General features: G+C 41.2%; 1 protein-coding gene across 1 annotated transcript in view; it reads left to right on the top strand.

Annotated features, from left to right (window-relative positions):
• Positions 1-24,551, top strand: part of CCDC162 (uncharacterized) — a 76,781-nt gene that overhangs the window by 18,876 nt on the left and 33,354 nt on the right. The window contains exons 11-25 of the mRNA XM_087718663.1: positions 1,897-2,052; positions 3,992-4,107; positions 6,591-6,720; positions 6,840-7,043; positions 8,801-8,993; positions 9,663-9,790; positions 12,433-12,633; positions 13,367-13,488; positions 14,875-15,103; positions 15,609-15,811; positions 16,700-16,858; positions 16,927-17,017; positions 18,826-18,966; positions 21,531-21,667; positions 23,353-23,464. Coding sequence (XP_087574789.1) covers positions 1,897-2,052; positions 3,992-4,107; positions 6,591-6,720; positions 6,840-7,043; positions 8,801-8,993; positions 9,663-9,790; positions 12,433-12,633; positions 13,367-13,488; positions 14,875-15,103; positions 15,609-15,811; positions 16,700-16,858; positions 16,927-17,017; positions 18,826-18,966; positions 21,531-21,667; positions 23,353-23,464 — 2,322 coding nt within the window. The remainder of the gene's footprint in view (positions 1-1,896; positions 2,053-3,991; positions 4,108-6,590; positions 6,721-6,839; positions 7,044-8,800; positions 8,994-9,662; positions 9,791-12,432; positions 12,634-13,366; positions 13,489-14,874; positions 15,104-15,608; positions 15,812-16,699; positions 16,859-16,926; positions 17,018-18,825; positions 18,967-21,530; positions 21,668-23,352; positions 23,465-24,551) is intronic.

Here is a 24,551-nt window from a genome sequence, read left to right as displayed (position 1 = left end):
CACCTCTGGGTTGAGTTTCAGGATGTTACCCCCGGGGATGTGGACAAGGCCATGAGGGCTGTGAGTGCCTCCACCTGCGTACTGGACCCGTGTCCCTCATGGTTGGTTACCAGCAGCAGTGAGGTGACACAAGGCTGGATCCAGGCGGTCGTGACCGCCTCTCTTCGGGAGGGGAACTTCCCCGCCGCACTGAAAGCGGCGGTGGTGAGACCCCTCCTAAAGAAGCCATCTTTGGATCCAGCTGTCCTTAATAACTATCGTCCAGTCTCCAACCTTCCCTTTCTTGGGAAGGTTGTTGAGAAGGTGGTGGCCTTTCAGCTCCAGCGGTCCTTGGAGGAAGCAAACTATCTCGACCCCTTCCAGTCAGGCTTCAGACCCGGTTACAGCACTGAAACCGCTTTGGTCGCATTGACTGATGATCTCTGGAGAGCCAGAGATGGAGGACATTCCTCCATCCTGGTTCTCCTTGACCTCTCAGCGGCTTTCGATACCATCGACCATGGTATCCTTCTGCGACGACTGCGGGAGGTGGGGGTGGGAGGCACCGTGTTGCGGTGGTTCTCTTCCTACCTCTCGGACAGGTCGCAGTCGGTGTTAGTGGGGGGGCAGAGATCGTCCCCTAGGCCCCTAACATATGGGGTGCCTCAGGGTTCGGTCTTATCCCCCCTACTATTCAACATCTACATGAAACCGCTGGGAGAGATCATCCGCAGGCACGGGATCAGATACCATCAATATGCGGACGATACTCAACTGTATCTGTCCGCCCCGTGCCAACTCAATGAAGCGGCAGACGTGATGAACCGGGGTCTGGAGGCGGTTATGGACTGGATGAGGGCTAACAAGCTTGTGCTCAACCCAGAAAAGACCGAGTGGCTGTTGTGTTTCCCTCCCAAGGATTCCACCAATATTCCATCTCTCAGGCTGGGGGGTCAAACTCTATACCCCTCAGAGAGGGTCCGCAACTTGGGAGTCCTCCTAGATCCACAGCTATCATTCGACCACCATTTGACGGCTGTGGCTAGGGGGGCATTCGCCCAGGTACGCCTGGTGCGCCAGTTGCGACCCTACCTGAATCGGGAGGCACTCACAACAGTCACTCGGGCCCTCGTGACCTCTAGGCTGGAATACTGCAATGTGCTCTACATGGGGCTGCCCTTGAAGAGCATCCGGCGTCTTCAGCTGGTACAGAACGCAGCCGCGCGAGCGATTGTGGGTGCACCGCGGTTCACCCACATTACACCTATCCTCCGCGAGCTGCGCTGGCTACCTGTCGATTTCCGGATGCGCTTCAAGGTGCTGTTAATCACCCATAAAGCCCTACATGGTAGTGGATCTGGATACTTGAGAGACCGCCTTCTGCCAATTACCTCCCTGCGACCAATAAGATCACACAGATTGGGCCTCCTCCGTATCCCATCGGCCAGCCAGTGTCGGCTGGCAACTACAAGGAGGAGGGCCTTCTCAGTAGTCGCCCCGACCCTTTGGAACGAACTCCCCGTGGAGATTCGTACCCTCACCACCGTCCAGGCCTTCCGCACAGCCTTGAAGAACTGGCTAGCCCGTCAGGCCTGGGGATGAAGATAGTTGCCCCTCCCGAATGATGAATGCATGTTGGTTACTGTTTTTATTATATGTGTCTTTGTTATTGTCTGTATTTCCCCTTCCCCGATTTTATGTGAGCCGCCCTGAGTCCCCTCAGGGAAAAGGGCGGCCTACAAATCTCAATAAAATCACTAAAAATCACTAGGAGAGCTGGAAAATTATGAACAAAATGCTTTACAGCAGTCATTGTTAGAAAGCAACCAGCCAACCTGGCACTAGCCTCAAGAGCTTTGTTCTTTGGATTGTACAGTTTGTTTTCCTAAATGAAAGTATGTGGTTGTATTGAACTAGGCTTCCAATTTGGAGTATGTGATGGAGGCTCTCCAGGAGCAAGCGGTAGCCACGCTAGAACCACCGCCAATGACATCTGCCTTTATGACTTCTTTCCATTCGAAACATTACAGTCAGATCTGGGAAAAGCTTTATCGTAATCCAGAACTCTATCAGGTAATAACAGAGACTCTATCTGACGGTTCTTTCTAGGCAGCAAATGAAACAAATGAAGTTTGGCAAAAAAAATCGTGAAAATTCAACACAAAAATAGTTTGTTGTGAAAGTGACTGCCTGCAAAGGCTCCTGGATTGGGGCTGAAAGGCGAAAGCAGAAGCAGTACACTCCATCCCATAGTTGAGTAGACCAGGTTGCCCTGATAGACCAGTCTCATCAGAAAAAACACTTATTATCTCATCAGAAAAAACACAAAAGATTTATATAATCTGAAGAAAAACAAGACTATGGGATTTTTTAGAGACTTTGCCCTTATGGATCCAGAGAGACCAAAACTCTTGCCCATGTCCCTTTTATGATGCCCTATGACCATGATGGCGAATCTATGGCACGCGTGCCACAGGTGGCATGCGGAGTCCTCTCTGCGGGCATACGAGCTGTCGCCCCAGCTCAGCTCCACCACACATGCATGTGTGCCTCCCGCCAGCCAGCTGATTTTTGGATCTCTACTGCGCATGCTTGGGACATGTGGGAGATGTGTGCATGTGCAGGGGTCTTGCATGCATGCAGGAGGAGTGCGGGGAGTGCCTGCTAGGCCCAAAATGGGCCAAGGGGGGGGTGCAGCAATCCCCCCGCACCCTGTTTTCTTGTCCCAGGAGGCTTCAGGGAGGCCTGTTAGGTCCAAAAGAAGAGGGGATCCCATGCACACGCAAGAGTCGAGCACATGCGGTGGTGTCACATGCACATTGCATTATGGGTGTGGGTACGCACAAGTGCACTGTCGCGCACAGACACTTCCTTTTGGCACATGATGACAAAAAGGTTAGGCTTCACTGCCCTATGCCATCTGATCTCCCCAATTCTGTCTAAATAAAAGGGCCATATAGATACATTTTATGCTTAGTATTTTTTAAGGGATGCTAACTCTACACTCCCATATCAAGTAGCCAATTAGTTTAATGACTGTTCAAAAATACAATGGCACTGAAAAAAATGAGTTATGACCATTGCAGCATCCCCATGGTCACGTGCTTGAAATTCAGATGCTTGGCAACTGACATATATTTATGATGGTTGCCGTGTCCCACGATCACGTTCTACTATTGTGCGAAATTTTTAATTAGATATGCTGCTTTATTATCTTGTTACTTTTCCCCTTCTCCATTAACTAACAGATGTATTAAACTATTTCCCTTTCCCCCTTTTTATTGTAAAGACTGGACCATAATAAAGATGTTTGAATTGCATGTTGGCTGTTTTCACTTTCCTAAGTCATATGTTATTTAAACATAAGATTGAGGGAAAGGATTTACAGGTCCATTTTGCATTGGCATCCTTCAGTCTCAAAAGACTATGGTATCGTGCTCTGGAAAAAGGTAAAGCCGGAGTATTCTCTCCAGAGCACAAGGCCTGGGTAGATTAGTATGGAGGATAAAATGTTACCCAAGCAGCAGATCCCCCCTCTCACCATCGCTGAAATAGTCCAATGGAGTGGCAGAGCAGATGCTGCATTACAGAAGTTACCAGAACGTGGTTGTACACAGTCACAAATTGTTTCCAGGACCCCGGCTCCGGATTTTGCCTTGAGGTTGACTCCTGGAGCCTTTTCCAGTAGTGGATGTACCCACAAGGCAGTGGAGGTTTGTAATCAGAGTTTCCCTTCTCCTAGAAGATGGTTCTGCCGCTTTATCTGCCGTTGGGGCGTAGAGCCCTCTTCCGCCTTCAAAACCGTTGATCATCTTTTCCTGTAACCCTGGAAACCTGTCATCACTCACCCTTTGTCCTGGCTTGTGACAGGCAGAGCCTGGATTCCCAAATGTTGGGCCCAGGAAGGCGGGTTTATTTATAGGTCCATGTGTTCATAATTTCATATTTACTGTATGTAACATTGAAAAGTAAAGGTGCGTGTATACATTTGACCCTAACATTTCATCTACAGAGGCAGCAAACAAATGACAATAATAACAATCTTATGGTGGCAATTGATGAAAAAAGCATGGAAAATGTCAACTTTAGAGAAGGTTCTGCTTTTTCAGGAAAGAGGAAACATGGAAGGTAAAATTGATTGCTTATTTTCTTTGTGTTGAGATTATGCTCACACATGCAAACATGCACAAAGACAGATTTTGTATATATAGCAAGAGACAGTGATTAATATGTATGTCACTTAGTAATCTGGAAGCTTTGGGATTTTCCCTTTCCCATTAGACATTTCCATAATGAATAAATAATACAGCTGTGCAGGATTTCTAAAACAATGTGGGAAAAGCAGCTGGAAGTGCTTTGGGGCATGAATATAGCACTTTTATGTAGCAATTTCAAATAGCTGCAATTTACTGTGTTTCCCCGAAAATAAGACATTCTTTTGATTCCTGAAATAAGCGCTTGGCATTATTTTTAGAGTGGTCATATTATTTTTGAGGTGCAGGAGGCGGCAAGCGTGCTCACCTCTTGGCTGCTGCTGTGTTGCAATATTTTCAGGGGCAGCTTATTTTCAGGGGGGCTGATTTTAGCGCATGTGCTCAAAAGCCCGATTGAGCTTCTTATCTGGGAAGGTCCTGTTTTCAGGGAAACAGGGTATTGGGCAATTGTTCTCTGAAGCTACTACTTGATATTAAGAAAATACATGGCTGATACCACCTGAGCTATCCAACAATCTGTCTGATTCATCTTCCTTTCATTTAACATCTAACCCTGTATTCAAAAGCTGGTAATCTAAAGCCAGTCATCAATAAATAGGTGTCAGGTGCTGCTTCATTTAATAACCAGGAAAGAAACCACTCAACTCCATTTGTTTGAAATTAAGTGTACTTTTACTAATTACAAACAAATAGTAGCAAAGCAAAGCTGAGTCTGGTTAATTGGGCGCGAAAGCAATGAATATCATGTATAAGTCAATCCCCTCCCCTTGGCACCCCAGTCCATAGTCCAATTATAATTCACCCAACTGTCAGGTGGGAGATATCTTCAAAAACATCATCAGGGTGGAATGCTGGACAGTTAACCTTGGCGGGAAACTCCCTTCCTCCACATGCGCAATGAGATGGTCAGGACAGCGTCTAGAATATTCCTCCAGCACATAATGATTCCCCTCCCAAATACCATGCCCCCCCTCCCCGTTTCAATGGCAGCCGAAGCAGCAGCAAGGCAGAGGCTGACAATAGGTCTCTTTCATATGTTCCTGGTACAATTTTCTGACCTATCTGTATTGCTCCTATAAATGAACTTCCCGTAGGCAGCGGAGTTCCCCACCAACTTTCCTACTGTAGATAGTAATGGGATAGTACTGTAGATAGTAATGGGATGCTGATATAAGCAAATATTTGTGGCTCAGGACAGAACTGTAGGGTCCTTGGTGCTCTCTGAGCTTAGTGGTTTTCTTACAGACATTTCATTACCAGACTAGGTAACATCATCAGTGCCAGTGCTAGCGGGAGTTCCAGTTCTTTCTTAGGGTAATGCTTCAAGCTAAGCTTCTATCTACTTTTCTTCCCCAATTATCCCTTTATAGATGTTTGAGTACAGAATTTAGGTAGATGTGTCCACTTTGAAAATTCTTTTTTCCTTTGATCATCCAGAGATTTCATTTTTATTTCGGATAAAATTGCATACACTGTTCTGTTTTCTCACTAACTCATTCATTCTTGAATTTCTTTGTTTATCCAAGTCCACAATTAGTTCTTCAGCAATATTAAAGGTGCAAGTTCTTGTCAGGCAGGAAGGGACATGTATGATTAACTATATGATTTAGGAAAGAATAGATATAGATACGTCCTTGATTTACGACTGTTTGCTTAATTACCATTATAAGTTGTGATGGACTCAAAAAAATTCATGTACGACCTATCAAACACACATACATACACACACCACAGTCATGTGATCACATTTATGGTGCTTGGCAACCAATCTGTATTTACAACCAATTGCAGGATCCCAAGGTCACATCTTGTAACTTTTTGGCCATTTTCTGGCCAAAAAAACTAAAAAAACACCCATTGATAAGCAGGATTTGAACTTACAACCATATGATTCATTTAATGACCATGGTGACCCAATTTAAAAATATTTGTAAAAACAGTCGTAAAATTGAATCCGATCATGTGGGTGATCCACCTTACAATAGCAATGATTTATGACCAAAATTACTAATTCAATTGGGGTCGTAAATTGAGGATTATCTGTAGGTTAGAACAAACATTTCATATCCTATACTGTAAATATTATAAAAGCTGAAGGTGCTATTCCTTGACTTCTATTCCTTGGCATTTTCAGATATCGCAAGCTTTCCACAAGCATAAATGATAATGGCATTTATATGGTTTTTCATAAATTCTCCTTATCCTAATCTGATTGCATCAGAATCCATCCGTTCTAATTATTGTTCTGGTACAGAGGCATTCTATATAAGTGAATTCGGTAGGAAATTTACTTCTAGGAAGGAAATATAAAGAGATTATTTAATTTAGATATAACAGAAAATCTGTCTGAGCTACAGTAATGTGATTTAATTTCTCTTTCTTGAAAAAAAAACCTAGCGAATTGACTGTCTCAGAGCTGCTGAGTTTAGATGAAGACCTGGAACCACCCAACAAAGACAATTCCATGAGAAAAGGTGGATACTTGTCTGTCCTTTATTTACGCCACTTGAGAATCAGAGAATTACAGGTAATTAAAAAAAAAAACAGAAACAGGGCTGTATAAAAGCCTGAGGCTGTGTATTTCTGCCAGTTGATATTGTTATCATCATACTCATCCTTGTTTAATCCCATTGACATCGATACCAGAGAATTTGCTTGGGAATCCTCAACTATTTCCGATCCATTGAAAGAACTTTGACCATCAGCACCTCAGGTCTTGCCTCGTGCAGCGGACATCTGATCTCCACTGCAGAAGATGCCAGCTGGGTGAATGCAGCCAAAGGAGGCACTGGAGCCTTTGGGGGTCTCAGCTCACATTCTTACATGCATTACACTCCAGCTGACTATAAGGTGAGGCTTTGGTCACACTAGAGCAGAATTCCCCAACCTTTCCGGGCTGATGAGAGGGAGGGGCATGAACAGTGGGTAAGTGTGCATGCGCACCTCCATTTGCATGTGTATCGGACGTATATGCCTGCTGCTGGCACAAATGGAGTGTGCCCACAGGCTTGGGTGTTGCTCACGCAAGTGGGGATGTCTGTGGCCTGGTTCTGAATGGCTCAAGGTCCAGTAGTGGGCTGCGGCCCAGGTTTTGGGGGACCCTGTATTAGATAATATTTTCATAGTCATAGATCTTTAAAAATAAAACATTAGGCCCAGTATATTGTCTTTAGGAAAATTCCCAGTACATTTGCAAGAGGAAATGGGCAAAGTAATAAAGTCTAAACCTGAATTCCAAGACCATCCAAATTATGTAGGGTTTCATTGGGTGATTTACTTTTGACCTAGAGCTTAAACTTCTTATCTGTCAGAATGCCAGTTCCAAAATAGAAACAGTAAACCAGTGCATAAAGAAAGAAAAAAACAACTTCCGGTTCTCTGAATATTAGTCATGCAAGTCTGAGCTTATTTGAGGAAGGTTTACTAATGGGCTTAATTCTTTTTAAAAAAAAAAATTTTTTTTTTATTTCTCATATATACATTCACAATGATATGATCTCATAACTGTTATTAAAAATATGTATTTGTAACAATTTTTCTCCCCTACAGTTGACAATATACTTGAAATTGCTTTCTTACCATCCCATAAACCCATCTTATCTTACAACAATCCTACTTCTTCTTCCTTCCTTCCCTCCTTCCTTCCCTCCTTTCTTCTCTCCTTCTCTCCTTCCTTCCCTCCTTCCTTCCCTCCCTCCTTCCCCCTTCCCTCCCTCCTTTCTTCTCTCCTTCTCTTAATTCTGTAAGCCTAAGTATTCTGATCAGCCAAGTATCAAATACAGGTAGTTCTTGATTTACAACCACAATTGGGACTTGAACATCTGTTGCTAAGTGATGCGGTCCTTAAGTGAGTTGCAGTTGATTTTACGTCCTTTTTTGCCATGGTTGTTAAGCAAATCACTGCGATTATTAACCGAATCACATAGTCACTAAGTGAATCCCACTTCCCCCATTGATGTTTCTTGTTGGAAACCCTCTGTGACTGTGGTAAATGTCGATCATGTGATCTTAGCATATTGCAAGTGTTGTAAATACATGTCAGTTGCCAAGCACCCGAATTTTGATCACATGATCATAGAGATACTGCAACAGTTGTCAGTGTGAGAACCGGTCATAAGACATGCTGTTGTTACTTTGAATGGTCATTAAACAAATGGTCATAAGACGAGGACAGTATGCTAAAACTAAGTTCATACATCCCACTAATCCATAATCTTGGTTTGTTGGACAAGACTTAGTGATTTGGTTCATACATGGTGCTAAGACATAAATCTTGGTTTACAAACCAAACTAGCCTAGATTGCATTAAGCTCAGTTCAAACAAACCACATTCTATGTGAGGGGGACTTCAGCTCTTGCTAGAAACGCAGAGGAAAAAACTAGTCAGAGCTTCAAAGTATTTCAATATGAACCTGAGTGAATGGATTTATCCCTTCTAGCTACAACCTGGATGAATGAATAAGGAATAAGAGGTTTCTTAAATTTAAAGGGTGATGGATTGTGGATCGGAGGCGATCCCGGTGGGCTAAAAACCTCCGAACAACTATTTGGTAATGGATTTATTGGTCAGCGGTGATGTTTTCTTTTCAACATCGATGGCTCCATAGGTCCAAAGTGTGCAGTTCATGGAGTTTGCTGAGGTGGAGAACCATGATGATTTTTACACCGTTGAAGAGGCCTACATTCATACGCAGGATCAGAGAGGGGCTTTTGTCATGTATGATGTGGCCCTGCAAGACCTGAAAGAGACAGAAAAGCAACTTTTGCTCGTGGCAAGTCAGTACATTGAGGTGGAAAAAGGTAAGGCCTTTATACAAACTTGGGCCTGAAATATCTCTGATATTACCAATAGTTGAGGGATAGAAACTATCACAAAAAGCAGCCATCTCCAAAAGAGAAATTACTTAGTACATTAATAATAGAACCAAAGATAGTTGTTTTGAAGTAATTCTTGGAGAAGTAGCTCCATAGGCACTGCTTGTTTGAAACTTTAACCTTACTGGTCATTCGGGGTCACTATTTATTTGTAATGCATCTGTAATTATAGTAAGCATACATGGGTGGGTTCTGGCAATCACTACTGCTGGTTTGCTCGTAAGTATGCCCCGCGCGCATGCGCAGAGCAATAAAAATTGCTTTGCACATGCGTAGAAGCAAAAAACACAATGGCAGCACATACGGCGCTGTTCAGAAAACCAGCATGGCAGGCCCGGGTCACTTCCAGTTCCAGCGACCCAGGCCACCAAACTACTACTGGTTCGGCCGAACCGGTCCAAACTGGTAGGTACCCACCATTGAAGTATATCTATATTGATAATTTTCAGTTCTGTGAAGCAGGAAAATCTTGATAACAGAGAGAGAATTCACTGCTTATGTTTTATTTGGGCCTCATTAACTGCAAGTGTTTGTGACTGCTTGAATGTGTTATTGCTGGGTTGAAGTCTTTTGTGTTATCCTTTTCTTTTTGAGGCCAGAAAGCAGGGCCTGATTCCTCTAGCAACCGCTATTCAAGGCGGGCAGAAACATCAGTGGATCGATCGGCAGTCTTGCTTGACCTTTGGACTTGTGAAGCAGATTTCTTAAAAGATAAGTGGCAGGTATACATATTCACGCTTCATTGGTCTTCTAAGAAATCAAGGACCCCCCCCCCAAAAAAAAACCCTGTAGTGTAACGTTCCCGTGGTTCGCCCATGAGGCCAATGTTGAGAAAAGACAGGACACAACCTTTCTCGGGATGGAGCGACCCAGATTGGGGGTCTGAGAGCCCCTTTTATTGAGATAGGACAAAGGCAGGAGGAGCAATGGCATGTGAGTAAAAGCAGCCTGTAAAAGTACAATTTCTAATCTACTGCTCAGTCTATATATGGTCAAATCCTGGACGTCAATGGTAGGGCACATCTCAGAATGTTATGTTATGCACTATCAGGATGTTATGGCGTTTTAGGAGTTTGTTTTCTCCTGTGTGATTCAGCGTGGCTCTGCATGCCCTGGTATGAACTGGGCCATGGGTGACTGCTACGCCTACACAAGGAACTATATTACAACACTGTAGAAAGTAAGAAAGATGACTTTGACAGAGATATGCAAGATCGGTGGCCAGAGTAGAGGTGAGGGTGAGACACATTTTAAAATTATAAAAGACAGATAATATTTGGAAGTGGATCAGAGAGCTACCTCCCTAATTAACTGAACTATGAGACGAAGGAGGAGGTGCAGCACAATCAGATTTGGGAGACTCTGCTATCATAGCAGAATTTATCATCTCAATTTAGCCTTGCTGCAGAGTTGATTTCTTAGTTTAGTCTTCCTAGTGACACTGACAGATCGCCAAGGGCAGTGATTGCTAATCTCTTCTGGACCGAGTGCCCAAAGCATGTGCACGCCCGAGCCCCTAAAATGCAATGTGCGCATGCCCTGCCCCCGTGCATGTACGCCTCATCACTGCATGCTCCCTGCCCCCCACTCATGCCTGTGCTGCTCCAGCATGCGCCCCTGCCCCCACACATGTGCATGCACCCCCCCATGCACCCTGGCCTCTGTTCATGCCTGCTCATGCCTGCGCACCCCCCTGCAGCCCTCTCCACACTTGTGCGGCAGAGACCTAAAGACCTGCTGGCTGGCAGGAGACACATGCCCATGCGCGATGGAGCTAAACTGGGGCAACGGCTCACGTGCCCACAGAGAGGGTGCTGCATGCCATAGGCTCGCCATCAGTTTGTATATATAGCAATCATTGCCCCTAGGGGCAACTAATTGTGTGCTGGACTGGAAACATTATTCATATTTGCAAATGGGTTTACTTAATAAATTGATTCATAAGGCTGCTTGTCTCAAGTACATGACTGGGCATCTTCCAATATTAAATCTTATGTTCTGTTTACATTTAGAAATGGAGGCCCTTATTTCAGCTTGTGTCTTTTTTATGATTAACTTGATGAGATGCATTCATGTGTCACTTCAACCATAACATATAAGAAAAGGAGGGAATAGTGGATGTTTTCCTTCTGCCCTAAATTACAAAATTATACAGTATTTATGTAATCTCATCCCCACTCGGTCTAGCTCAGGGGTCGGCAACCTCAAACACTCAAAGAGCCATTTCGACCCGTTTTCCACAGAAAAGAAAACACTGGGAGCCACAAAACCATTCCCTTGCCTGACTATTTCCTGAGTGCCCCCCAAACCAGCATATCTATTAGAATTAAAGATTCTGTTTTCTTCTGAAACTTTTCTTCTCTTGGATTTATCCATGGTTGGCATACTGGGGGTTGAAAAGCTCAATAAATGGTGTGCTGATGGGTGTCGCACATTGGCAGTTGTGACACATATTTTTAGCGACAGGGAGCCACAGCAGAGGGATGAAAGAGCCACATGTGGCTCCAGAGCCGCAGATTGCTGACCCCTGGTCTAGCTTACTAAATATTGCTGCCTGAAGCAAAGGTGAAAAGGCAGTCCTTGATTTACGACCACAACTGACCTCCTCTTAACCCAGTTGTTAAGTGAATCACTGCAATTGTTAAGTTAGTAACACTGTTATTAAGTAAATCTGGTTACCCCCTTGGCTTTTCTTGATAAAAGGGGATCCCCTGACCTTGGGACACTGCAACAGTCATAAATATGAGTCAGTTGCCAAGCATCCTAATTTTGATCATGTGATCATGGGGATGCTACAATGGTCGTAAGTGTGAAAAATGATCATGTCACTTTTCCAGTGTCTCTTTAACAGTCACTAAATAAATTGTTGTAAATCGAGGACTACCTGCATAGCTAAGCACCAAAAGTCCATTCTTGATACAGAAGATGCCTGGGATTTAGTTTTTGCTTGTCTCTGGTGAAATTATAACCTCTTCTATTGCTATTGTGAGCAACAGTTTGGCTTACAGGCTACAAGGGAGGCTGGATAACATAAAATAAGGCCTTTATTTATTTCCTCAGCACATGCACTTTGCCTCACTCCGCCACTCCCTCTGATTTAACTGAACTACCTGGATTATTGTTCTGAACATATTTATTTTGATTTTTGAAAAACTGGTGTGATACAGCGAGACACTAGATATATAATAGGCAGAGCAGAGAATCTCATTGAGAAATTTATATATGGCAGCACGCACAGAAGTATTTGCTTCCAACTGAAATATTTACGTTATTAGCAGAAAGCAAAAAGAAACTAAAACAAAATGAAGGAAAAAATAAATATTTCTTGCTTATTGTTTTGGCTATGCTTGAAATATATTTTCAGCTTCTCGATAGTTACTTTGAAGTATACCAACATGCTTTAGATTCAGAAGAAAGATTTGCATTGGCCCAAGTAATAACTAACATCATGTACAGACGTCCTCGATTTGATTTCCACCTTGGGTATTTTGTGAACACTTACAGAGATGAATGCACTTGTCTCAAGCTTCACCTCTGCTTGGTGAGAGATATTATGCACCGACAGGTAAGTTTTCACTCTATGCAGTAGAACTTTGCAGTAGAGGGTCGCGGTGGCTCATGGCTAACACGCTGAGCTTGTAGATCAGAAAGGTCGGCAGTTTGGCGGTTCAAATCCCTAGCACCGCGTAATAGAGTGAGCTCCCGTTACTTGTCCCAGCTTCAGTTCGAAAGCATGTAAAAATGCAAGTAGAAAAATAGGAACCACCTTTGGTGGGAAGGTAGCAGCATTCCGTGCACCTTCGGCGGTTAGTCATGCTGGCCACATAATCACGGAGACATCTTCGGATAGCGCTGGCTCTTCGGCTTTGAAACAGAGATGAGCACTGCCCCCTAGAATTGGGAATGACTAGCATATATGTGCGAGGGGAACTTTACCTTTACCTTTAGCCAGGATAACTTTGGATCTAATTCTTTATCTTTTCCATTAAATACATGACATTCAATTTTCAGTATATGAACTAGTGATGTCCCAAGGCATGCTGACTGCAGGTATCCAAATACAGATGTTAGCATCTATTTACTGTTTATGTAATGTTTCTGCAAAAGATTGAAAATGGGGATAGGGATGAGAAACAGATGGAAGCTGGTGAATCTAGCAGATTCAATTTATGTGTCACTTTAATTGCTTATATCAGGCTTCCTGTACCACTTAAGTCATGATACAATGTTTTTTTTTTAAATCAGAAAATGCTATATTTTATGTAACAATGTTTTTTTTTATCCCCCCCCCCTCCCAGATAGAGAATCAACGTAAATATAATTATCAAATTTGGTGTGGTGGTCCTAAAGGTTGTATCTCTGAATTTGGCTTCCCCACATATATAGTTACAAAACAGTTAATTGCTCTCAGTAACAGCCCGTGAGTATCATTTGTTTCTCTAATATGGCACATAGGTTTATAATGGCGCTCATGCTTGCTATTGTTGTTAAATAAGAAAGTCACACAAGCAAATCCCATTGTTTATTCACTTGGGTTCAAGCAATTCTTATTTAAACAAGTCAACCAGCCAAGCCATATGACAAAATAGCTTTATTTACACTGTTCTTCCACCTGCAAATGCTCATTTCTCAGACTTAGTAATAATAATAAGGCATTAATTCTGTGTTCAGCATGCATATATGTACATAGAGTAATTTCTAAATTAATAGTAGACATGCAAACAATTAAGATTTATAATATTTCATTATCCCCTAAAATATTTGTTTAAAAATTGTAATGTTGTATTATTTTAAAAAGTCAGGATCATGTCACTGTACTTGGACTCAAACGTATAAGAGTGTTTCAACACAGAAGGCTCCCTAAACCTTAAAATCCAGAACTACAAGCAAAACAAAGAATCTGTGACTTTTTTAGTTGTGTTATCTGCTGTGTGGTGGCAAAATCTATTCCTCCCTTCCATTTTGTAATAATGTATTTGCTCTTTATTTACTCCTCTGCTTTCTCATAAGATAGACTTAAGAAAGTCATCTTTTCAACTGTGTATTTACATTATAAATATATAAATATATTTAAAAAAATAATTATGTTAAACTATCATCATTCTGGTATATATGGATATATATATAGTGCACTGAGCTAAAAGACTGCAGCTACGTTTATATATGGATAAATAAGAACATAAATTGAGTCATACATTCAATTAAGAAAATGCTTGTTTTCCAATCCATTTCACCTCTAAATAGTTACCATTTTACATTACTTATCATTTATGGTTATGTTTTATTATCGTATTTTTCGGAGTATAAGATATATAGATATGTTCAGAACAATAATCCAGGTAGTTCAAAAAAAGGGCTGAAAATCCGGGTATGTCTTATACACTGAATACAGCATTTTATGCCTCCTGAAACCCCACCCCCTTCACCAAAATAGCATGCATAGCCTTTAGGAGGTTTATAGAGTACTCCTGGTGGCTGGGGAGGACAAAAATGAGCGAAAAACAGGCCGGTTTTTGCCCCTTCCTTCCCCAGGAGCACTCTATAGGCCTCCTAAAAGCTATGCATGCACTTTTTTATGACACAAAACGGCCTGTTTTCATGAAAAACGGGCTGTTTTAGGGAGGTCTGCAGAGTGCAAAAACTTTTTAAAAAAATTTGCCTCTTCAAAACTTGCTGAGTCTTACACTCCGGTGCGTCTTATACTCTGAAAAATATGATAGTTTTTTGGGGTGGAATAGTTTTTATTAATTTGTTTTCAAATAATCCTATTCTGTCATAATACGTTTAACCCCTTTTTCCTTTAAAGTACAGCTCTGAAGAACATGTATTTATTGGAATTCCATTCCTCCCTTGGCCTAGTATCTTTAATTCCTAAAGCTCTAGATCATGCCCTTCAAGAGTTCCAACAAATCTGTAGGCCAAACACAGCCAGTGCGGTCATTCATTTGGAGGAACAAATACTTCAACTTTCGCTGGATGGATGGATGACCATGGAAAATCCAGAATCTTTTTATGGCACTCAAATTCAGAGAGATGTATGTTTTTGTTCTACATACAAGGATTTGGATGGGTTTCTGGTGCTAAAAGGTCCTAATCTCATTAAGTAGACATATAGGATTGGGTTAATAGAGATAATTCAAAATGTTTGTAGACCTATTATAGATTCTATGTAATTAAATTTCTAATACAGAAGGACTCATATCTTGATACAAAATTGAATTTAACTGCAGTGTTCCACTGATACAGTGGAGTAAAGCCATTTCTCTTTGTGAGCTGGACGTGGGGTACTATTTGTACTTTAAGAGAACCTATTTGCTGTTTATGCTTAAAAGTAAAAAAGAACATCTCTTCCCATAATCATACTTGCCTGTTGTCCAGTCATCTGAAGGTTCTTGTTCCATCTTCTCCTATCTTTCAATCAAATATTTCCATGATATAAAATAATGCCTTGAACAATAAAGTATCAATCGTAACATCAGCACAACAATCCATTGATATTCTTTGAATTAAACATTGATAAATATTATTCTTTCATGGTAGATATTTGCAGATGTTCTGGTTGAGAGTCCTCTTATTATAAGAGAAATCGTTACTTTAGCCTTGAAATCGGTATCAGAAGAAGAACAGCGACCAAGTAAAGAAAAACAAACTATTACTTTGAATGTCTTTTCAAGACTCCTTGAACTCCTAACTCTCCGTCATCGGTTGATTGAGGCAGCAGTAGAAGGGGCACAACTGGGCAGGTTAGCACAAAGGAAATCATTGTAGAAAGTTGTACTGAAATTCAGCAATATTTTTTTTTTAATCTAAGTCTTTTCTGTACTATTGTTTTAATCTTTAAAAGCATAATGGCAAAATCCATATTCAATGTAATAATTGTCTTCTTGCTTCAATTCTCCCAAATCACAATTGACATCATCTTATTGACTACTAAGTTCTTAACTGAAATCACTATTCCTCTCCTTCCATCCTGACCGAGTATAAAGTCTGATCCCATGATCTATAGCTGGCCCTATTAGTTTACTCAACTGAAAATCATGGGAAAGCCATTATTTTAAGGGAAGCTCCAGATATTTCAATCTGAGCTGTAACATCAATAGTTGATAATTGCAGTTGAATGCTTTTGATTAGTACTGTTTAAATGTGTTTAACAAATCAAATTATACTGGTTGTTTTTACTTTGGCATGTTCATTAGTTAGAAAATATTACAAATATAATACACCAAAACCTTCTACTTATCTTTTCCTAATAACCCAAACTGCAACTTGGCTTAGCAGGGAACAAGCAGCATGTTGTCTAAACCTAGAACTCTGGTTTTATTCCATGCCAATCTAGCCATGGAAAGAATTCAAAAGAAATAAGCTAGAATTTCTGATGCAGTGATCACAGTAATCAAATCACAGATAAAATTGCATGTAGTTTTTTTTAATTTGTGGTAGGTGCCAGCAAAAATTATTTGAGCGGTGGACAAAGTGAAAGTATGGATTGAAGTATTATACAACTATATTTATTTTCTCTGGGTATAAAACTCAAAAAAAAAAATGACAGGAAATGAATGTTTGTGTTTTGCGTGAGCAGAGTGACCACTATAAGCGGTTGGTTCAAATACGTACATTCTTTTTCTTCTTAGACTGTACAAAGAATTTGCAAAAGAAATGGGCTTTAATGAGTTTCATTTATACTTACGGCCTGTGTACTTTGAATGTGCAACTCACAAAGAAAAGGCTGACCAGTTCTCACCAATATTCATTGCTTCACTTCTAGAAGATCAGGACCTTAACCTGGACAGGTAAGTCAGAGGCTTATAAATGTTTTCAGCAGATAAACATGTATAAATTCTTTTCTTTTCTTTTGCAGATATATTCCTTCTAACTTAATGTTAGAGATCCAAGATATAGACAATCAAATTGGAAAATTTAGCTTTTGCACCAGGGAGAGCATTCTGCAGGTAACTGAAATATTCTTTATTCCTGTCTCAAAGCTATTATATTACTTCATTTTACTCTTCCGGCCCCTTTCCTATTTGTTTTATTTTGTACTAAATCAGTAGTGTTTATGACTGTACTTCTGACTAGAGTCGTACATATTCCATAAATAACAAAATATTTTGTAACTGCATTTTGAAGATTTAGACCTCTTAGCATCTAGATTTTCACCAAACCTTGAAGCAAGAAATGCAATTCTAAATTATACCAAAAGTCACATTATGCAACAATTTAGTCATTCTGAAGTCTTGGGAGAGGGGTTAACTTCAGTGAATCCCCCCCACCCCCTTATATGCTCTGCCCAAAACAGAAAAAAAGGATATTTGTGTTCCAAGGAAAATTCAGTGTTAAATAGTGGAGCAGATTTAGCAGAGGTCTTGGGTGGAAAAATAGATTACTGATTTTAATTGTATTGTATTGTATTGTATTGTATTATTTGTATGCCGCCCTTCTCCGGGAGGACTCAGGGTGGCGAACAATTCAAGGGGGAAAAAGGGGAACATAAAAAGACAAAATACAAATAATAAAAGTAGTCAACAGTCACACAACCATACATGTCGAGAGGGGAGGGAACTTATCACCCCCAGGCCTGCCGGCAAAGCCAGGTTTTGACGGCTTTTCGGAAGGCCTGGAGAGAGGTGAGGGTCTGAATCCCTGCGGGGAGTTCATTCCAGAGGGAATCACATATCATTGCTGAAATGATTATTGCTTCTGTATGTTCACTGGAGATCTTCTGATCAACATTATTACTTGTCTATGGCATTTGATTAAATTTGTTTTGGGCTTAACTATTGTCACAGAAGGTGGCAGCATGTAGTTAATTTTGGCTAATGTTGAAAATGCTATGCAGCATCAGACATGGTGATAACAGAACAAAAGACTATTTGGAAATGACAAGGTTATTCATGGTAGACTGGAAAGCCTATCAATGCACAATATGTTTTTGCTTGTATATAAACCGGGGAGGGGGAGGGAGGAGTAATGACAAAATCTTAGGTATTGCTACACACACATCTTAAGAATGTTACACGCACATATAGTTATCTGGAGTGAAGGCTGACTAAGAGATTTTCTGAATTAGATCCTGTTGCTTCCAAACTCCATGCAAAATCAGTCCTGGGTTTATGACCGCATTTGAGCCCAAAAGGTACGTTGCTAAGCGAGACAATTGTTAAGCAAATTTTGCCCAATTTTACAATCTTTCTTGCCAGAGTTGTTAAGTGAATCGCTGTAGTTTTTAAGTTAGTAACCAGTTTGTTAAGTGATCCTGGCTTCCCTATTGCTTTTGCTTGTCGGAGGGTCACAAAAGATGTTCACATGACCCTGGGACACTGCACATGTCATAAATATGACTCGATTGCCAAGCATCTGAATTTTGATTACTTCATGGGGATCAGAGGTGGCTTCTAAATCCCGGCATTACCAGTTTGCTCATGCTCGTGCGCGCAACGCTTTTGCGCATGGGCAGAAGCGTCCGAGTGGGTGGACGGAGCCTCCCGCCGCCGCCACTACTAGTTCAGCCGATCTGGGTGGAACCAGGAGCAACCCACCTCTGATAGGGATGCTGCAATGGTCATAACTGTGAAAAACAGTCATAATTGACTTTTTTCAGTGCAGTTGTAACTTTGAATAGTCACTAAATGAATTGTTGTAAGTTGAGGATTACCTGTACAACTGAAGCATGTTTGTAGCCTCATGGTCAGACCTAAAGGAAGTAGATGTGCAATGTTACACTGTAATGACCACTAATCTTTTTATCTTCATCCTTCAGCTGTTACTGAAGCAGTATGGACTGGAAAACTTGCAGATTGCTCTTGCTTGCCAGATCACACATAAAAACATGCTCCTTGTAGCTGTTCAGCAGGCTGCATTTTGTCCTTCAGTGCACCTGACACTAACTGGAGATTTAAAGGTTGGCAACTTTCCCCTCTCTTCCTCCCTTTCAAAGACCAAATTCCACCACTGTCTTTAAAAAACAACAACATAAAAATCAGAAGCAAAAAAGTTACAAGGGAGTCTTTCTTTGCTATCTGCCTTCCATGCTCTTTGACTTACATTCTACTGGGAAAATGTTAGACACATCTCTGTTTCAGGAGATTATTGTCAAAGAAAAATAAAATGTGAGATTATGGGTACCTTTCTGTGTTAGCCTTTTTCGTCTGGGGTATATTCCAGATATGTTGATGTCAACTATTTGAAGGTCACATATCCTGATTGAGAAGGCCCTATTCCAACGATGGAGTCTTTGTCAATAGATGTAATTTCTCCATAAATAAGGCGATGGCAGATCTCACTAGGTTGCATCTGCTTTATGTGATTACACACATTATTGTTAACCTTCTGGGATTTAGGAAATCTTGTTTCTGAAACTAGATATTTCTTTTAGTCATACATAGGACTTAGGCTTATATATATTGCTTCATAATATTTTACAGCCCCCTCTGAGTGGTTTACAAATGTCAGCATATTGCCCCCAACAGTCTGGGTCTTCATTTTACCTCAGAGGGATGGAAAGTTGAGTTAACCTTGAGCCCATTAGGATCAAACTCCTGGCTGTAGGCAGAGTTAGCCTGCAATAGTAATAGCAATAGCACTTAGCCTTATATACTGCTTCACAGTGCTTTACAGCCCTCTCTAAGCAGTTTATAGAGTTAGCATATTTTCCCCAACAATCTGGGTCCTCATTTTAGTGACCTTGGAAGGATTGAAGAATGAGCCAACCTTGAGCCGATGAGGTTTGAACTGCCGAACTGCTTGTAACCGGCAGTCAGCAGAAGTAGCCTGCAGTACTGCATTATAACCACTGTACTCTAACCACTGTGCCACCAGGGCAATGTAATAATGTAAGCAGACATACAATAATGTAAGAGTCATAGGACAGGTGATTCTTTTATAGAGTCATACAAGGCTAGAAATAATATACTGTCATTATGAATAGTGGCTATTGATAGCCTATAAGGAAGCAACAGCATTTATTTATTTAACAGTGTGTCATATTATGCAAGATTAGGGTATTATACCAGCCACACCACTTTTCTTAATCCTTGCAGCCCTCCTTTGAAAAAACTAGGATACCTCCTCCTCACCAGGATACTCTTCAGGGTCTGCCTTTAAGTTTAACCCATGTTGCTTGGTGAAAGTCAAACACTATCATCATTGCTCCATATAAGAATTTTCTGAGAGAGGAAAAGGATTGCTGGTTGTGATTTGTAGGCAACCATCTTTTTTCTCTCTTCTTTGCTCACATGGTTTATCTTTTTCAAAAAAATGCATAATATAAAAAAGAATAAAACGGAAACCAGTGCAGACTTATCATTTAGCACGTGCTAACAATTTGCCTCAGGAGATCATAATATTCTTCTTAAATGCTCTGTTAAAATTAGATTTTAACTAATTTTTGTTTCCAATTGAGCCTGGGTTTTTTTCAGAAACAGGAGAGGATTAAAAAATATACATGTATTTAAAAATCTCATTAGTTTTCCACCTGGATAGCTATTTTCTGAGTAAAAAGCAGTGTGTTTAATATGCACATTTCTTTCAGTAACATTATTCAGCTCCATACCTATGCTGCCTTCTGGCTATTTAATGCTTTCTTGTTCTTTTTTATTTTCTGTTTTTCTTTTGGGAATATTAGAAGAAGCCAAATTAAAGGAACTTGAAACTGCAGAGTCAAAATGTTCTTCAACAGGGCCCATATGATGGCATCAAGCTGTTGTGGCCCACCAGCGACCAGCAGAGCTGGCAGCAGATTTGGACAGTGAGGAAATTGGGGAGGAACATGGGCCAGTCCTGGAGTCTGGGGAAGGCTCTGGGTTGGAGGCAGAGATGGGGCCAGGGCCATCTGACAGTTACCAGTTGCCTTCAGAGTCAGACATCAGTGAGGCAGATGAACAGCTGGAGCCTGTTCCCAGTGTGCACATGCACAGAGTTGCCAGACGAAGGGAACAGCTAAAGAACAAGTAAGCCCACAGGTGGATGGTGAATGGCCCCTCCCATAGGGCTGTTTGCAGGAGACAATTAGTTCATTCCTGCATTCTTGCCAAGTATTGTGGCATCTGAAAGATATCGGCCTGGCCACTCTTCAAGCCTGATAAAAGTCGGTAATTGTGAACTATCTGGAAAGACTGTGGGCTGGGACTTTGCTGGAGAGGAATTCACCGTAAATTAAATAAAAGGGGTTTGTCGGGACGAGGACTCGGCTTTGTGTTGCTGGGGAAGCCTAGGTCAGAACACAAGCATCCAAGAGCATGTGCTGAGTTCCAGGACACTTACAAGGGCCTCCGTTTACAGTGACCTTTCTTTCTCCTCTATAAAAATATTCAGTGTAACAATCTGAGCCACTGAGACTTTCATTTCCACTTCCATTTCAATTTCTCATAATGTCCTCAGTGGTGGTGGCTTTCCACAGCAACAACTTGCCTGATGGTATCTGAGTGGCTTCCCTGAGTAAGAGACCTCGTTGCTCTTCTCTTTCAGGAAGGACACCTGAGTGTGAAAGGTCAGAGCAACAGTTCACCAAATGGAAGAAGTTCTACAGTTGGGAGTGAAGCAGAGGATACCTCCATGTCTCATTCCATTAGGCGATTTGCAGCTGGAGGTTGCAATTCAAAGAGGTAGCTTAAAGAGACACACACAACTCTTATAGTGTCAGGGGCGCATACGTGCCGAATGAGGACTGGAGAGAACCCCAACCAGCCACAGAAAACCCATTGGATGACTTTGAAACCATAATTCTCTATCCGCATAACCTATTTCATGGGATGGCTGTAGAATAAAATGGAGGAAACTTCCTTCTTGATGGAAAGAGAGAGACTTTAAATCTAAACAATAATTTTTTAAAAAAATCAGTATTTAGGCTAGGGCTAGGTAGAGCAGTTGTAAGACAATGGCTGCTGTTCTCGTGTCTGAATGCTCTCTGGGTTTAAATACCAATTGCAGAAAGGAACCTTACACCCAAAAGGTCGTTGCTCCCAAAGAGCTCTTCCAAGTAACTTATCCCTCCTCTACTCCTTTTCTGAGGGATCTTCCAAAAGGGAAGGCAGGTCTTCCAGAATATAATATAGCTCCGCCTCTGATTTTGATTTGTAATTTACTCTGTACCACTGGCATCTTAAGACAGCTAGGGCTGCTTCAAATACATCAGTGCGTTACTGTTTTGTGCCTTATAGGGCGGTCTGTGTTTTCAGTGGAGAGATTCCAGCTCCTGGTTTAGCAACATGCTGACATAGTTGGGAGAGATTCCCAAACGCAGCACTGCTTCTAGGCCAGCATTACAGATCGTAGGGGTTCAGAAAACAACATACATTCACTTGAAGTTATTTGTAAAAATAATAAAGGTGTAATATAAATAAATAGATGGATCAATGGATGATAATGTTGGAAGAAATATCCATCTGGTTCAGTTCCAAGCTGGGAAAAAGACACTGGAAACACGGAGGCTGATTGATAAGATGGTTTAATGACAAAGCAGAACCACCAAGGATGTGTGATTCTGGTTAGCTGACCACATGGTGTTGAGAGTGAGGGGCTTTTATACCTTCTCTTGGGCTTTGCATTTGAACTTCCTATTCCTGTGCAGGAACATGTATTCTCTTGGCTGTTGTAGGGGTCATAGCTGGCTGTGTAGCTTGTCTGAGCTAAATTTGGTTGACACCTGGAAGGTGATGCACTGTCCCCAGGAGATTGTGCAATGTGGTGAGCTCTACTGTTAGATGGTAGAGGGTTAATTCTATTAGGTCCTGAGGGGTCATTTCTTAATCCCATCATCTGGTAGCTGGAGATCTTTTGTTTTGTAGATAGGATGGCCAAATCTTTCTCAATGGGCATAAAAGATCTGCTGGGGGCTATTAAGAAAGACTTGGGGGCTGTTTTCTGTCTCCAAGAGAATGATTCTCTATTTCTCCTTTAAGGAAATATAATATTCTGCCTTTTTAATATTTCCTAAAATATTTCATTCTTCTGGGAGGGAGTGGCTTCCCACAATAGATGATAGATACTAGATAGGTAAGTAGGTAGGTAGGTAGACAGACAGACAGACATCACAGAAAATGGGAAACTTTCCAAGTGTTTGACATATTTGTGTACATATTTAATATATTGTAATACTTTAATTCATCCTGTTACTATAATCCATGGTTTTCAATTCTTCGTAAAAGCAAGAAAACCCCCCAAAAGCAACAGCATTATGTGTAAAGAAAGTTTAATGCCTGGGCACAGCCAAAGAATAAAATGGTACTTATGAATACAGTTTGCATTCCAGTATTATTTCTTAGTAATGTTATTTTCCTTCATTCTCCAGACCTACTGAGGCTTTTGTTTCAATTCAGCTGGAGAAACAGGGTCCAAGGGACTTGATGTTGAATACATTCATTCAGAAGAAAGAAATCTTGGGAAGTAGAATACAAAATCCAGTAAGTGTATCTGAAATTGTTTAGGAATTAACCAATGTTTGATGATAATTTTTAAAGGGTTATTCATCAACTTTACTATAATAGCTTTGGCTTTAAGCTTTTGGATATTTTTTGTCCTTGCAGATAGATAGTCCTCAACTTAAAACCACAATTGGGGCCAGAATTTTCATTGTTAAGCAAGACACTTAAATCAATTGTCTCAATTGTATGACCATGTTATAAGCAAATCACTGTAATTCTTAAGAGAATCACATGGTTAAATGAATCTGGCTTCCCTCATTGACTTTGCTTATCAGAAACTGACTAGGAAAGTCACAAATGATGATCACACAACCCGTCAACGCTGCAACCATTGTTAAATACATGCTGGTCACCAAGCCCCTAAATTTTGATCACATGACCACGGAGACTGTTGCTGCAGTCATAAGTGTGAGGACTGATCATAATTCACTTTTTTTCAGTGCCATTGTAATTTCAGTTGCTAAACAAATGGTTGTAAGTGGAGGACTACCTGTAATTTAAAATATAAAATATATTTTAGGTATCTGTAGCCATGTTTTATGAGATTGGTGGCCATTTAAACAGGATCAATAAATAAATATTTAAAAAATACCATATTTTCCGGCGTATAAGATGACTTTTTAACCCAAAAAATCATTTCATAAATCGGGGGTTGTCTTATACGCCGGGTATCGTTCCAAGCCTCTCAAAGTCAATCTTCCCTCAGGCGCAGCCCGAAACCTCTGAGGCAAGTGCAGTGCAGTAATTGCCAATCGGAAAGGGAGATAAGCATAGCGAGCCACAAGACTCAATTTTAAAGCACTTCACCTCTCTATCTGGCAAGCAGGGGATTTGATTGCAATGCCTAACAGGCGATCCGGCTCCTCTTAGGGTGACTATGCTAGAGAGCCCCTCTCTACTGCCACCTCAATTTGTTAAATTTAGTAGAAGCCAATTAAGAAATTTTAGAATATCCAATTTTCCAAAATTGTTTAGATATCAGAGCTGGCCTGCTCCAACTGTCTTGGAGTCAGGAAGGCGGGCTGATGATGTCACACCCTCTGCCAATCCGAGCAGGCAGGCCTTG

This window comes from Thamnophis sirtalis, unplaced genomic scaffold, assembly GCF_051295495.1.
Source record: "Thamnophis sirtalis isolate CommonGarterSnake01/CBP01778 unplaced genomic scaffold, rThaSir2_p1.2 scaffold_6, whole genome shotgun sequence".
NCBI classification, from domain to species: Eukaryota; Metazoa; Chordata; class Lepidosauria; order Squamata; family Natricidae; genus Thamnophis; species Thamnophis sirtalis.
The sequence above is the reverse complement of the archived record's forward strand: the minus strand, read 5'-3'. Positions and strand labels throughout refer to the sequence as shown.